General features: G+C 42.3%; 1 protein-coding gene and 1 long non-coding RNA gene across 2 annotated transcripts in view; both read right to left on the bottom strand.

Annotated features, from left to right (window-relative positions):
* Positions 1-10,549, bottom strand: part of stx18 (syntaxin 18) — a 13,975-nt gene extending 3,426 nt beyond the window's left edge. The window contains exons 1-6 of the mRNA XM_007240688.4: positions 10,164-10,549; positions 1,906-1,973; positions 1,305-1,420; positions 1,104-1,181; positions 319-385; positions 122-210 (exon numbers count right to left, since the gene is read on the bottom strand). Of these exons, the coding sequence (XP_007240750.3) occupies positions 122-210; positions 319-385; positions 1,104-1,181; positions 1,305-1,420; positions 1,906-1,973; positions 10,164-10,316 (571 nt within the window). The 5' untranslated portion in view covers positions 10,317-10,549. The remainder of the gene's footprint in view (positions 1-121; positions 211-318; positions 386-1,103; positions 1,182-1,304; positions 1,421-1,905; positions 1,974-10,163) is intronic.
* Positions 8,696-10,157, bottom strand: LOC125784383 (uncharacterized). The gene is made up of 3 exons (XR_007427161.1): positions 9,379-10,157; positions 9,225-9,348; positions 8,696-9,194 (listed from the first exon to the last, which is right to left on the bottom strand). It is a non-coding gene; the product is annotated as an uncharacterized LOC125784383 (long non-coding RNA).
* Positions 10,550-14,984: the final 4,435 nt, after the last annotated feature.

The raw sequence follows: 14,984 nt of genomic DNA, 5'->3' as shown, positions 1-14,984 counted from the left end.
GGATTAAACGCTCATTCCAGGGTTTTATTCTCAGTGTGGACAGAAATATAAAATCTCAGTTTTGTAAAATATCTGAATGTGTGGGCGGAGCCTAATAACCAGCAGTATATGAGAGTGTTACCGGTGTTCTCCTCCAGGGGCGGGGTTTTCTCTTCTTCTTCACTCTGAGGTTTTTCCACTTTACTCTTCTGCTCTGGTTCTAATCGAGATCTTCACACACACACAAACACACACACACACACACACACAGTTAAAGCAGTTTGGTAAATGGTGCTGATGAACAGGTGCAGGTAAAGGTGTGTTCACTGTGGGACTCACAGTCTCTTCTTATCCACCACCCTCTTCACACGGATAGCTCTCTGCTCAGAGTACAGCTTACACACACCTGCACACACACATATATAGTGTAAATAGTGTAAATAGTGTGTATAAAATCACGGTGGAAACAATAGCAAACTCCTGCTCAACAAGAACTCTCAGGCAGGTATATAAAAAATGATTACAGGTGTGTTCTGATTAGACACAATATGGTATAAAAGTGCTGTTTCTGGGTCGTGTGCCTTCGGGTGAGAAATCACAGACTGTTAGAAATGTCTCTATAACGCACTTTAAAAAGGAGCATGATGTAACAGACAGAAGCAGTCATGTCATTAATGGGAAACCTGGACTATAACCACAAATACAGGTTGTGTTTGGGATCTGATGATGATGATGTTCAGGTTTGAGTTTGGAGGTCTTTGACCTGGACTGAAGAGTTCACACTGTAAACTGCAGGAGTGATTGATGATCTGAGGAGCATCATCTCATACAGTGAGAGTTGGTCACTCCTAGTAGTGATAGGAGGAACATTACTAACAGTGATCTCAGTGATCTGTGCAGAACATCCTGCAGATCCATGTGTTGCTGCTTTCTCTCCTGCAGAACTTTCATTTTTCAGCAGGATAATGTTCACCCACACACAGCAAGGGTTTCCCATGAACGTCTCATTTATGGGAGCAGCTGAGATGGCAGCTTAAACCTAAAGCGCTGAGTGAACTCATTAAATTGTAATTACTGTAATGTATAATTATGGTCTGGCCAGGTAATCACCCTGTTATACACACCTTTAAGGTAAGAATCTATCAGGTCCAACACCGCCCCCCGGTGCTCCTTCACCTGAGCAGAAATCCCAGGCTTCTCAGCTACACACACACACACACAAAAACACACACACACACACACAGAAACACAAATAATAATGCACAGTTAAATATCTTAATGGGGCCAAAACCAATACCAGTAATGGAGAGTGTGTGTTTTTTTACCTTCAGTTCTCAGCTGTTTTATGGCATCTGAACACGTTCTCATGAAGATCTGCGCGTCCTGATCGATCTGGTCTCTCTCGCTGTCCGTCATACGATTTACATCTGCAGAAATTAAACTGCACACACACACACACACACACACACAAAGATAATAAAAAAACACCCCATTGCAGAGTTTACATCACCCTAAATGTTATAAACAAAAATTATCTGCTTTTTAAGTGTGTAAATATGTAATTAAATCATATAATCAGATTAGTAGCACTAATGGCTTTAAAATAATAATAATAATAATAATAATAATAATAATAATAATACAGTTTATTGCAACTATACTGGCCTACAACGCCATCTAGTGTTAAATAAAAAATATCACATTATATATATATATATATAATTCTAGAAGGTTGAAGTCACTGTAAAGCACTCTACTGCAGAGAGAAATATATACATATTTATAGAGTTTAATCAAAATAAATGTATTATTATTATTATTTGTATTATTATTATTATTATTATAGTAGTAGTAGTAGTAGTGATACTATTTTTATTAATTATTTGTTTTTAATTGTAAATTTCTGGGTTAAGCTTAAATTGGAACCTGCTGGCATTGACGTAGTCCTTCCTGTGCTGCAGCAAAAAGTCCTTCAGTTTAGTGATGTTGGAGATCTGTAAGGGGAGAGAGTAAACAGCACAATTATATTTTCAGCCTGTAGGGGGCGGACTAACCTGGATTGTGGTAGAGAAAGTGTAGTTTATTAGCGTTTACTTGCACTGAAAATGTCACTGAGCTATTCTAATTATACATTTACCTTAGCAGAGGTATTCTAATAATACATTTACCACAGTAGGGCTGTTCTAATTGCTAATTTACCTCAGCAGTGCTATTCTAATGAATATACCTAAGCAGTAAACATTATGGAAATCCTAAACACTTGCTTTTTATCTTGCGTTTTACTTGTTGTTTGGTGTAAATGATTCCTTTTTTAATTTGGATGGCAAATATTCTGTGGATATGTGTACTGCAAAACTCAGTACACTAATTATCAGTATTATTCTACACAATTACTGCTTTTAGTATTTAATATTCTTGTATGTAATGGAATAAAGTGTATAACAGCTAAAAACACAAATACACATTTGTGCTAACACAGCAAAGTGAACGAGCGGGGGGGGGGGCAGACGGGGGGGCAGTGAGTGGCAGTAATGAGAGCGGCGAGTGAAAACACTCTTTCAGTTCAGCTTCACTGAAAACCGAGCCAGGATGAAACCGTCTGTACCAATATTTACCGACACCAATATCCTCAACCCATAACTATACACACTACCAGCAGGGGTGCAGATACACACACACACACACACACACACACATTCACTCCCTCACACTTACACACTCGCACACCCACACACTCACACTCACACACACCCGTCTGTGCCGAGACGTCAGTGGAGTTAGGAGGTAATTGCCGGGGGACAGGTGACGGGTGGAGGGCTGACAGGCTGTTTGGGGATTGGTGGATTATTTGGGTGGGTGAGCGCCGTCCCCCCGTCTCGCCGTAACCACCGTAATTACATAATCACTGCAGATGTAGAAGTTGACCCCAACTTAGGGGCCTAATAGAGGCTCCAATAAACAGCCCCGCGCAGCAGGAGACACACACACTATACACACACTATACACACACTATACACACACTATACACACACTATACACACACTATACACACACTATACACACACTATACACACACACATAGGGCATATTACAACATATAGATACTTTGAAAGTTTGGAGACATCTCTTCTTTTTCAATATTTTTCTTTCTTTGTATTTTTCAATTGTACATTTGATATTAAAGACTATAAAAAAAATGCTCTACAGGAACAACTTATTTTTTATAATAAACCAGAATCTGTTTTATACTTTAGATTATTCTAAGTATCACATTTATCATTATTACAGAGAGATCCCCTGTGTTCTGCAGGAATAATACAGGTTTATATGGTAGACGCTGTGGGCTGTAGTAAGAGTGTGTTTGAGTATAGTGAGAATATATAAGTGAGAATAATAATGAACTCCGGGTTCGGGGCTGAAGGCCGCGCTGGGCTGTAACTGCTGTAATAATACAATTACAGGGTTTGGTGTAAATCGCTGTTCACACACTCCGAGCCCCCGGGGGGCGCTGGCTCTTAACTCTGTGATGTTTCTGTCAGCCTGACAACCAGAACCAGGGTCAGAAAAACACCCCCACCTTATACAGCACCACACCCCCCTATTACTGCCCCAAGAGCCAACTACCACCCTCTCACACACACACACACACATATACACACACACACACACACACACACACACATATACACACACTCTACCTCTCGCACACACACACACACACACACACTCTACCTCTCACACACACTCTCAACCTCTCTGAGTGCTGAGGATAACCACCACCACCCAAATAATAATAATAATAAAAGCTGTTGAAGAACAGGTAAAAATAAGGAGTAAAATAATAAAGTATACAGAGAAACACAAACACAACTACAGTCTGTCATTATTATAGAATCACAGAGTCAAATAGATGAATTTTCTTATCTTAATATACACTTATATTATTTAGTGGCCACTATAAATAACTCTGCATTTTTTACAAATGATTCTACTATATCTAACATAAAGTTCACAGTGCTGACTATAAATGATTCTGTATTCACTCCTACAATTTTGCATCAATTATGAACCAATCATTACTGACTATAGAATTCTCAGTTTGTATTATTCAGTATCCACTATGAATCACTCTCTGAATCTGCAGTTCTTCAGACTGCCAGCAGAAAGCCGCAGCCCCACACAGAAACACAGAGAGACAGACGGGCGTCTGGGACCATTCGTTTCCCCTGAGAGAGAGAGAGTGTGTGTGTGTGTGTGTGTGTGTGTAGGCTCTGATTCCCAGGCGTCTGCGCAGGCTTTGCGTGAGGTCAGAGGGATCAATTGCTGTGGTAATTTAAGACTCTAAAGAGCGAGTAACACTAAACAAAGAGGCAGCACCGGCCCGAGTGTGTGTGTGTGTGTGTGTGTGTGTGTGTGTGTGTGTGTGTGTGTGTGTGTGTGTGTGTGTGTGTGTGTGCATGTGGGTGTGTGCGTGTGTGTGTGTTGGGGGGCTATAGGAGACAGTCTGCCTGGCTGCGTTTAATCTCATCATCAGAGACCCCCACTTCACCTCTCGTTCTCACACACACTCATATACACAAACACTACAAACACACACACTCACTACAAATGCACACACACACTTAGCAGTATATTTCCAGCTCCCCTCCAAAAGCACTGATACACAACTACAACTAAAACACAATCATTCTTTTCATTATTATTATTTTTATTATTATATGCCAGCTTATATAAATATGCCAGCACAATGGCACACTACTCACATTCCTCTGAGATGCATCATATATTTGGCAACTGAAACAATGCAGACAAAAAAATTAGTAGTGCTATTCTAATCTCCCATTTACCTCAACAACCTTCAGCTGCCACTGCTGAAAAAAAAAAACAAAGAATAGAAGAAACTTTGCAATAAGACTTAAAATAAATTAGTAATGCTCTGTATTTTCAGCTGCCGAATATTCAGTGTGTCTCTGCTGAGACCAGATAAACAGCTCTGAACACAAACGTGTGTGTGTGTGTGTGTGTGTGTGTGTGTGTGTGTGTGTGTGTGTGTGTGTGTGTGTGCATCAGGTAGTGATTTAGTTTGGGTTTACCTGGCGAGTCCATAACTAAACACTCTCTCTCTCTCTCTCTCTCACTCTCTCTCACTCTCTCTCTCTCTCTCTCTCTCTCTCTCTCTCTCTCTCTCTCTCTCTCTCACTCTCTCACTCTCTCAGTGTGTGGTAGAGCGAGAAGCCTGTGGCAAATTTAATTTAGCAGTTTGTTCTCTAAATCTAAATCATCTGTTCCCTCCAAACATCAAACACAGAACCGGGGGTTTGGGGGAAGGCGGGGGGTTATTGGGGGGGGGGGGGGTATAAGTGACGGATAAATTAACCCAATTCACATGAAACTCCACACAAACCACTTTAACCCCTCAGAGCCCAGATGTGCACCATCAGAACAATTTAAGAACTTCTTAAGACACCCCGACCTCACTACTACCCCTACCCTCCCTACTACCCCTACCCTCACTACTACCCTCACTACTACTACTACCCTCACTACTACTACTACCCTCACTACTACCCTCACTACTACCCCTACCCTCACTACTACCCTCACTACTACCCCTACCCTCACTACTACCCTCACTACTACCCTCACTACTACCCCTACCCTCACTACTACCCCTACCCTCACTACTACCCTCACTACTACCCTCACTACTACCCCTACCCTCCCTACTACCCCTACCCTCACTACTACCCTCCCTACTACCCCTACCCTCCCTACTACCCTCACTACTACCCTCACTACTACCCCTACCCTCCCTACTACCCCTACCCTCACTACTACCCTCCCTACTACCCCTACCCTCCCTACTACCCCTACCCTCACTACTACCCTCACTACTACCCTCACTACTACCCCTACCCTCCCTACTACCCCTACCCTCACTACTACCCTCACTACTACCCTCACTACTACCCCTACCCTCACTACTACCCTCACTACTACCCTCACTACTACCCTCACTACTACCCCTACCCTCCCTACTACCCCTACCCTCACTACTACCCTCACTACTACCCTCACTACTACCCCTACCCTCACTACTACCCTCACTACTACCCTCACTACTACCCTCACTACTACCCCTACCCTCACTACTACCCCTACCCTCACTACTACCCTCACTACTACTACTACCCTCACTACTACTACTACCCTCACTACTACCCTCACTACTACCCTCACTACTACCCCTACCCTCCCTACTACCCCTACCCTCACTACTACCCTCACTACTACTACTACCCTCACTACTACTACTACCCTCACTACTACCCTCACTACTACCCCTACCCTCACTACTACCCTCACTACTACCCCTACCCTCACTACTACCCTCACTACTACCCCTACCCTCACTACTACCCTCACTACTACTACTACCCTCACTACTACTACTACCCTCACTACTACCCTCACTACTACCCTCACTACTACCCCTACCCTCCCTACTACCCCTACCCTCACTACTACCCTCACTACTACTACTACCCTCACTACTACTACTACCCTCACTACTACCCTCACTACTACCCCTACCCTCACTACTACCCTCACTACTACCCCTACCCTCACTACTACCCTCACTACTACCCCGACCTCACTACTACCCTCACTACTACCCCTACCCTCACTACTACCCTCACTACTACCCCGACCTCACTACTACCCTCACTACTACCCCTACCCTCACTACTACCCTCACTACTACCCTCACTACTACCCCTACCCTCCCTACTACCCCTACCCTCACTACTACCCTCCCTACTACCCCTACCCTCCCTACTACCCCTACCCTCACTACTACCCTCACTACTACTACTACCCTCACTACTACTACCCTCACTACTACCCCTACCCTCACTACTACCCTCACTACTACCCCGACCTCACTACTACCCTCACTACTACCCTCACTACTACTACTACCCTCACTACTACCCCTACCCTCACTACTACCCTCACTACTACCCCTACCCTCACTACTACCCTCACTACTACCCCTACCCTCACTACTACCCTCACTACTACCCTCACTACTACCCCTACCCTCACTACTACCCTCACTACTACCACTACCCTCACTACTACCCTCACTACTACCACTACCCTCACTACTACCCTCACTACTACCCTCACTACTACCCCTACCCTCACTACTACCACTACCCTCACTACTACCCTCACTACTACCACTACCCTCACTACTACCCTCACTACTACCCTCACTACTACCCCTACCCTCACTACTACCCTCACTACTACCACTACCCTCACTACTACCCTCACTACTACCCCTACCCTCACTACTACCCTCACTACTACCCCCACTACTACCCTCACTACTACCCCTACCCTCACTACTACCCTCACTACTACCCTCACTACTACCCTCACTACTACTACTACCCTCACTACTACCCTCACTACTACCCTCACTACTACCCCTACCCTCACTACTACCCTCACTACTACTACTACCCTCACTACTACCCCTACCCTCACTACTACCCTCACTACTACCCCTACCCTCACTACTACCCTCACTACTACTACTACCCTCACTACTACCCTCACTACTACTACTACCCTCACTACTACTACTACCCTCACTACTACCCCTACCCTCACTACTACCCTCACTACTACCCCTACCCTCACTACTACCCTCACTACTACTACTACCCTCACTACTACCCCTACCCTCACTACTACCCTCACTACTACCCCTACCCTCACTACTACCCTCACTACTACCCCTACCCTCACTACTACCCTCACTACTACCCCTACCCTCACTACTACCCTCACTACTACCCCTACCCTCACTACTACCCTCACTACTACTACTACCCTCACTACTACCCCTACCCTCACTACTACCCTCACTACTACCCTCACTACTACTACTACCCTCACTACTACCCCTACCCTCACTACTACCCTCACTACTACCCTCACTACTACTACTACCCTCACTACTACTACTACCCTCACTACTACCCCTACCCTCACTACTACCCTCACTACTACCCTCACTACTACTACTACCCTCACTACTACCCCTACCCTCACTACTACCCTCACTACTACCCTCACTACTACTACTACCCTCACTACTACCCCTACCCTCACTACTACTACTACCCTCACTACTACCCCTACCCTCACTACTACCCCTACCCTCACTACTACCCTCACTACTACCCCTACCCTCACTACTACCCTCACTACTACCCCTACCCTCACTACTACCCTCACTACTACCCCTACCCTCACTACTACCCTCACTACTACCCCTACCCTCACTACTACCCCTACCCTCACTATTACCCTCATTACTACCCCTACCCTCACTACTACCCCCACTACTACCCTCACTACTACCCCTACCCTCACTACTACCCTCACTACTACCCTCACTACTACTACTACCCTCACTACTACCCTCACTACTACCCCTACCCTCACTACTACCCTCACTAACCTCACTAACCTCATTACCTTCACTATTACCCTCATTACTACCCCTACCCTCACTACTACCCCCACTACTACCCTCACTACTACCCCTACCCTCACTACTACCCTCACTACTACCCTCACTACTACTACTACCCTCACTACTACCCTCACTACTACCCCTACCCTCACTACTACCCTCACTAACCTCACTAACCTCATTACCTTCACTACACTACACTACTCTGCACTCCCAATATTTATCTTTACACACATTCAGTAACAAAAACACTCTGATTTGGGTCAAAGAGTGTGAATGAGTTCCAACGATATCCGTTCCCCCTGAAAACAGAACAGTGCAACACTAAATAGAATGTAAAACAGTGCTCACTAAAAGAAGTGCGCTAATTAGTGCGGTTATTGAAGTGTGGGATTTTGTGGTTTGAGATGGAGCACGGATTTCTCTGTAGTGAGCTGCACTACAACTGCTAAACACAAGCACTTAAAGCACCAGCATCCTGCAGAACTTCCAGTCCAGACAGCAGCAAAACAGCAGCGTAAGAACTGTATCTTTGTTACTCCATGCTATTCTAATCATAATTTTACCTCCATAGAGCTATTCCAGTCATACTTTTACCTCAGTAGCACTATTCCAATCATAATTTTACCTCAGTAGTGCTATTCTAACCAAAATTAACCTCAGCAGTGCTATTCTAATCATAATGTACCTCAGCAGTGCTATTCTAATCATAATTTTACCTTAGCAGTGCTATTTTAGTCCTACGTTTACCTCACTAGTACTATTTTAATTATAATTTTACCTTAGCAGTGCTATTCTAATCATAATTTTACCTCAGCAATGCTATTCTAATCAAAATTTACCTCAGCAGAGCTTTTCTAATCATAATTTTACATCAGTAGTGCTATTCTAATTATAATTTACCTCAGCAGAGCTATTCTAATCACAATTTTACCTCAGCAGTGCTATTCTAATCATAATTGTACCTCAGCAGTGCTATTCTAGTCATACACTTACCAAAGTAGTGCTATTCTAATTTCAATTTACCTCAGCAGAGCTATTCTATTAATAATTTACCTTAGCCAAGCTATTCTACTCATAATTCACCTCAGCAGAGCTATTCTAATTATAATTTTACCACAGCAGTGCTATTCTAATCATAATGTACCTCAGCAGTGCTATTTTAGCTATTAGCATCGCCAATAAGCTAATGGGATGGTCAGTTAACTGTTTCAATTAAAAATTCACTGTTAGCTTCGCCACTTAGCTGCTAGCATCACAAATTGGCTGCTAGCCATTATGTGCAGTTTTTTATTGTTTTTATAGTAAAAGTTCCATGTAAATGATATTAAAATGTACTGAAATAATAAACAATATCCAGTATTTTTGATTATTATTGAGGTTTAGTATGCTGAGGTAGATCAGGAGTTTATAAACAGCAGAATAATAATATGATTAATACACAGATTATTACAACAGCTATAATAATATAGACGGGTTTATAACAACAACCAATATATAATACTGTATAACACAGATGTACTGTGTGTATAGTGTGTGTGTGTGTGTGTGTGTGTGTGTGTGTGTGTGTGTGTGTATCAGTGCTGTTAGCCGGTGAGCTGCTGGTTCTGGTCTGTTAGAGACTCACCACCTCCTTCGCTCTGCAGGAGAACCCGGGTCTGGTTCTGGATCTCTTCAGAAGCTCCTCCCCCCTGCTGTCAGGCCCCACCCCCAGCGCCTTGTTGCGGGTTTTGACGGTTTTAACGCTCGCGCGGAACACCACAGTCATATCCACCGCCATGCTGCCCGAGCTCACAACACTACACGTCACCAGCTATGCGTCACACTGCCGCGACAATACTGAGCCCGGCTGCGTCCCAAACTGCATCCTATTTCCGCCCTGCGCTCACTGCAGCCTCCCCTACAGCAGCGCGGATTAGAACACAGCCCAACCCTGCAACACACACTACAGCGACAGAAGTATCGGGACACGCGCTCATACACTTTTTCTTCTGAGAGTATTAAAGAGTATTAATACCCCACCTCCTCTCCAACACCTCCTCCTCACCTCTTCCCCAACACCTCTTCCTCACCTCTTCCCCAGCGCCTTCTCCTCACCTCTTCCCCAGCGCCTTCTCCCCATCTCTCCACCTCCTTCCCATCTCTCCACCTCCTCCCCAACAGAACCCCCTGCTCGTTTTATGCCGACAGTCAGCCCAATCCCACACTCTCAATTCCGGCTCTAATTTTAACTGAGAATCAAAGAATCGGATCATCGTTAGAAGAAACGCTTTAATCCCACACCCAACAACCGCCCCCCAAAGACTACCTCCAGGCCACCAGGGGGCTCCCTGAGCACAATGTTTATTTATTTTATATCCAGTCCTGCTGATTAAAATCATATGTAATATAGTTTATTTTAACCTTCTCATTACAATAAACACAAATAAACTCATAAACCAGCTCTGATTAGATACTGCCTGCGCTGCGTAATCATTGCCAGGTTTCTCTTAGAGGAGGGGCAGTATTCTAGTAGTCTAAAAGCGGAGAGGGTGCGCATTTCTAGCGCATAAAACCAGTCTAAAAGTTGCCGTAATTAAGGAGTTTAACATTAAGAGACATAGACAGTGAAATTAAACATCAGTTTGAAAAATCTTAGTTTAAACAACACTGTCAAAGATAAAGATAGTAACTCAAATAAAATGGTGTGTAAATGAAATAATCAGAAAAAATGTATTATTTAAAGTGGTATATTTCATTATTTGTTTTATTACAGAGTCTGTGGCAGTGACTTCAAATATATTTCTCCTTCTGGCCCCAACAAAAAAAGTTTGGACACCCCTGTTCTAAAGTTTAAATGCGAACCCCTAAAAATACAAATACTAATCGCTAAATCTAAACTCTAAACTGTAAATAATGTAGTAAATCAGTTGAGTCCGGTTCAGATTCAGAACCGGTTAGTTCTGGGTGTTTGTTAGGACTGTAAGAGTCTGAGTGCACTGAAGTTCACCGGTCCGTCCCGCTCTCTCGGCTCCAGTGTTCCTCTGAAGTTCTGCTGTCACTGTCCCATCAAACCCGGCCCGGTCTGACTGGAGCTCTGCTGGGGAGCTGTACTGGTGGCCGGCGCTCCAGTAAACTGTCTCTGAGTGAAACTGGATCTGCAGTTTAATCAGGCGCTACAGAAACCAGTGTTGTACTGGACTCTCCGGAGTTATCTGGGTTTCTCTGCATTCCTCTATAATATCTCACTCAGGCCTTTGAAGTCCGCCTGCGCCGGCCCAAATTACTGCTTTCATCATCCAATCAGTGCTGAGTATCAGACTGACATCCTCAATGAGCTACACCCCCCGGCCCCTCCCCTCTGTCCCCACTCTACCCCCCACACTCCCCCTCAACACCCCCACCCCCCCACCCCCGGTCCCCCGGGCCGATCCGAACTTTGAAATATGACTTTAAAGTAAAGTCTGAGAGCCGGGCCTAAACGGATCTGCTGCGGTTCTGGGTAAAGTCCGGAGAGTGGAAAAACGCGGTTCTGCTTTAATCACAGTTCTGGAGTTCGCCTGACTTAGGGACACTTTATTATGTGCAGCAGGACACATCATGAAAAAAAACTAAATTTTCCCTGTAAAGATTTTTCCTGAAAAACTGTATTTTAATGAATTATATGAAAGAATGCATTTTTCATATGATTCCAAATAATTCTCAGATTTTAAATACATTCATTTAATGTGTTCAGCTGTTTTCAGCTGGCAGTTATAAAAAACACAAAGACAAAATAGCAACATGTTCTGTAATTTCACACAAAAGTACTACTGTATAAGAGATATACTATCACAGGTACAGTTTATAATGGAAAAAGAGGCATTGCTGACCCGCCTATGTCAATCACTGGTGATTTACAGAAAGGTGATTGGTTGGTTACTAGTTGTGTTGGTGCTTAATCTGACAGTCTTTAGTTCTACCACTGAAGTCCAGACCAATAAGAGAGCAGGTTATGTGTGTGTGTGTGTGTGTGTGTGTGATATTAGACACAGAGACACAGACTCATGTTTATTTATCTGCATAGTAAACATTCCTCTCTCTAAAGAGCTGCAGTTAACATGCAGTTTAAGTGGAGTCAAAACAGATCAGATTTCACTGATAATCCATCAATACACTCATTCAGACACACACACACACACTCACTCACACACACACACCTGGAAAGCAGAGCTGTGTGTGTTTATAGATCCCGCTTCAATCAGTGCTCCTTTATAAAGTTCTTTATATCCTTTATAACTGTATATAATTATTATAATTATTATATAATATTATTTTATTTTAATATTAATTGTGATTAAATGTTAGATAATATACAGCTCTGTACAAAATAAAAAGATCACTACAGTTTCTGAATCAGTTTCTCTGATTTTGCTATTTATAGGTTTATGCTTGAGTAAAATGAACATTGTTGTTTTATTCTATAAACTACAGACAACATTTCTCCCAAATTCCAAATAAAAATATTCTCATTTAGAGCATTTATTTACAGAAAGTAAATAAATGGTGGTGGTGTCCTCCCATGAACTCCATTCTTTTTTAAAATCAAAGAAACCCATCATTTTAACCGCTCTCTTATTTGTTTCCAGAGCTGTATATATCCTCTATAACTGTATGTGAACACAGAAAGCTGCATTGGGCTACTGGTGTGTATTGATGGATTATCAGTGGGTAAACTAATCACTACATAAATACACTATTTATACATTATGTTTATATAGATTTAGTTATCTGTAGATATTTAGTTAGATAAAATAATGAGATGTAAATGTAAAGCTCATCACTCTGTTTTCTTCTTATTTAAGATTCTTTTCATGCAAAAATGTTAAAATATTTTTATGAGTTTATTTTGTATGTTTAGAACAGCAGTGGTGTTATTTCAATTATATTAAAAATGTTTAAATAAACAAAGTAACTTATTTTAAATTATTCGAATATTTGTTGTGATATAAAATATATTAGCCGATTACAGTGATACAGATAACTGTGACTTTTAGTGTATTAAAGGTTTTATATTTTGTGTGATTAAAGCGGTTTCTTTACTGTAATGTTTACTAGAACCAGCAGCTCGGTGCCGAGGAGAACCGAACTCCTGCAGTCAGAGAGAATTACCTCACATCCACTTCTGTTCTGTGTGTGTGTGTGTGTCTAGTCTGGTTAAGAGCAGTGGAGTGGTTAGAAAAACAGCATCATTACACACAACCTTCACACACTCACATTTACACAGCCACCCACCGAGACACACACACACACACTCACACACACACACACTCACACACACACACACACACTCACACGCACACACACACATACAGTAGGTTTTCTCAGGGCAGATGTAAATCATATATAGTGGCGGTGTGTTTGGCGCCGGGGTGCGGCTGAACCGGGCCACAGAAACCAGATCCACTTTATCACAGAACCACACGCCACCCGGCCGAGAGAGAGAGAGAATAGAGAGAGAGAGAGAATAGAGAGAGAGAGAATAGAGAGTGAGAGAGAGAATAGAGAGTGAGAGAGAGAATAGAGAGAGAGAATAGAGAGTGAGAGAGAGAATAGTGAGAGAGAGAATAGAGAGTGAGAGAGAGAGAATAGAGAGAGAGAATAGAGAGAGAGAGAGAATAGAGAGAGAATAGAGAGTGAGAGAGAGAGAATAGAGAGAGAGAGAGAATAGAGAGAGAGAGAATAGAGAGTGAGAGAGAGAATAGAGAGAGAGAATAGAGAGTGAGAGAGAGAATAGTGAGAGAGAGAATAGAGAGTGAGAGAGAGAGAATAGAGAGAGAGAATAGAGAGAGAGAGAGAGAGAATAGAGAGAGAGAATAGAGAGAGAGAGAGAGAATAGAGAGAGAATAGAGAGTGAGAGAGAGAGAATAGAGAGAGAGAATAGAGAGAGAGAGAGAATAGAGAGAGAATAGAGAGTGAGAGAGAGAGATAATCAATATCCATTATTAATCAATATTACCCCCTACTGTTCACTTATTTATATTTAGATTATATATCTATATCTCTTTTCATTGATATGCCATTATTATTGTTAACATTGTTATTTCATATTTAATATTTTTCATATCAATATTATTTAATCTCTTCTTGTTTAAGTTGTTTTATTAGATTTTCTTTTTTCATTGTGTTTATATTTGTGTATTGTTTGTCTGCTTTGGCAACAGTGTACCTTGTGACAGTCATGCCAATAAAGCTTTATTGAACTTGAACTTGAACTTGAATAGTGAGAGAGAGAATAGAGAGTGAGAGAATAGTCATATATACATATATATATATATATATACAGTTCCAAGAAAAGATATGTGAACCCTTTGGGATTAATTTAATTTCTGCATAAATTGGTGATTAAAAAAGTCACAACAATAGACAAACACAATCTCCTTAAACTAATATCATACAAACAATGACATGTTTGCATGATTTTATCAAA

This window comes from Astyanax mexicanus, chromosome 19 (genome assembly GCF_023375975.1).
Source record: "Astyanax mexicanus isolate ESR-SI-001 chromosome 19, AstMex3_surface, whole genome shotgun sequence".
In the NCBI taxonomy this organism is placed as follows: Eukaryota; Metazoa; Chordata; class Actinopteri; order Characiformes; family Acestrorhamphidae; genus Astyanax; species Astyanax mexicanus.
This window is presented reverse-complemented; position numbering and strand designations above follow the sequence as displayed.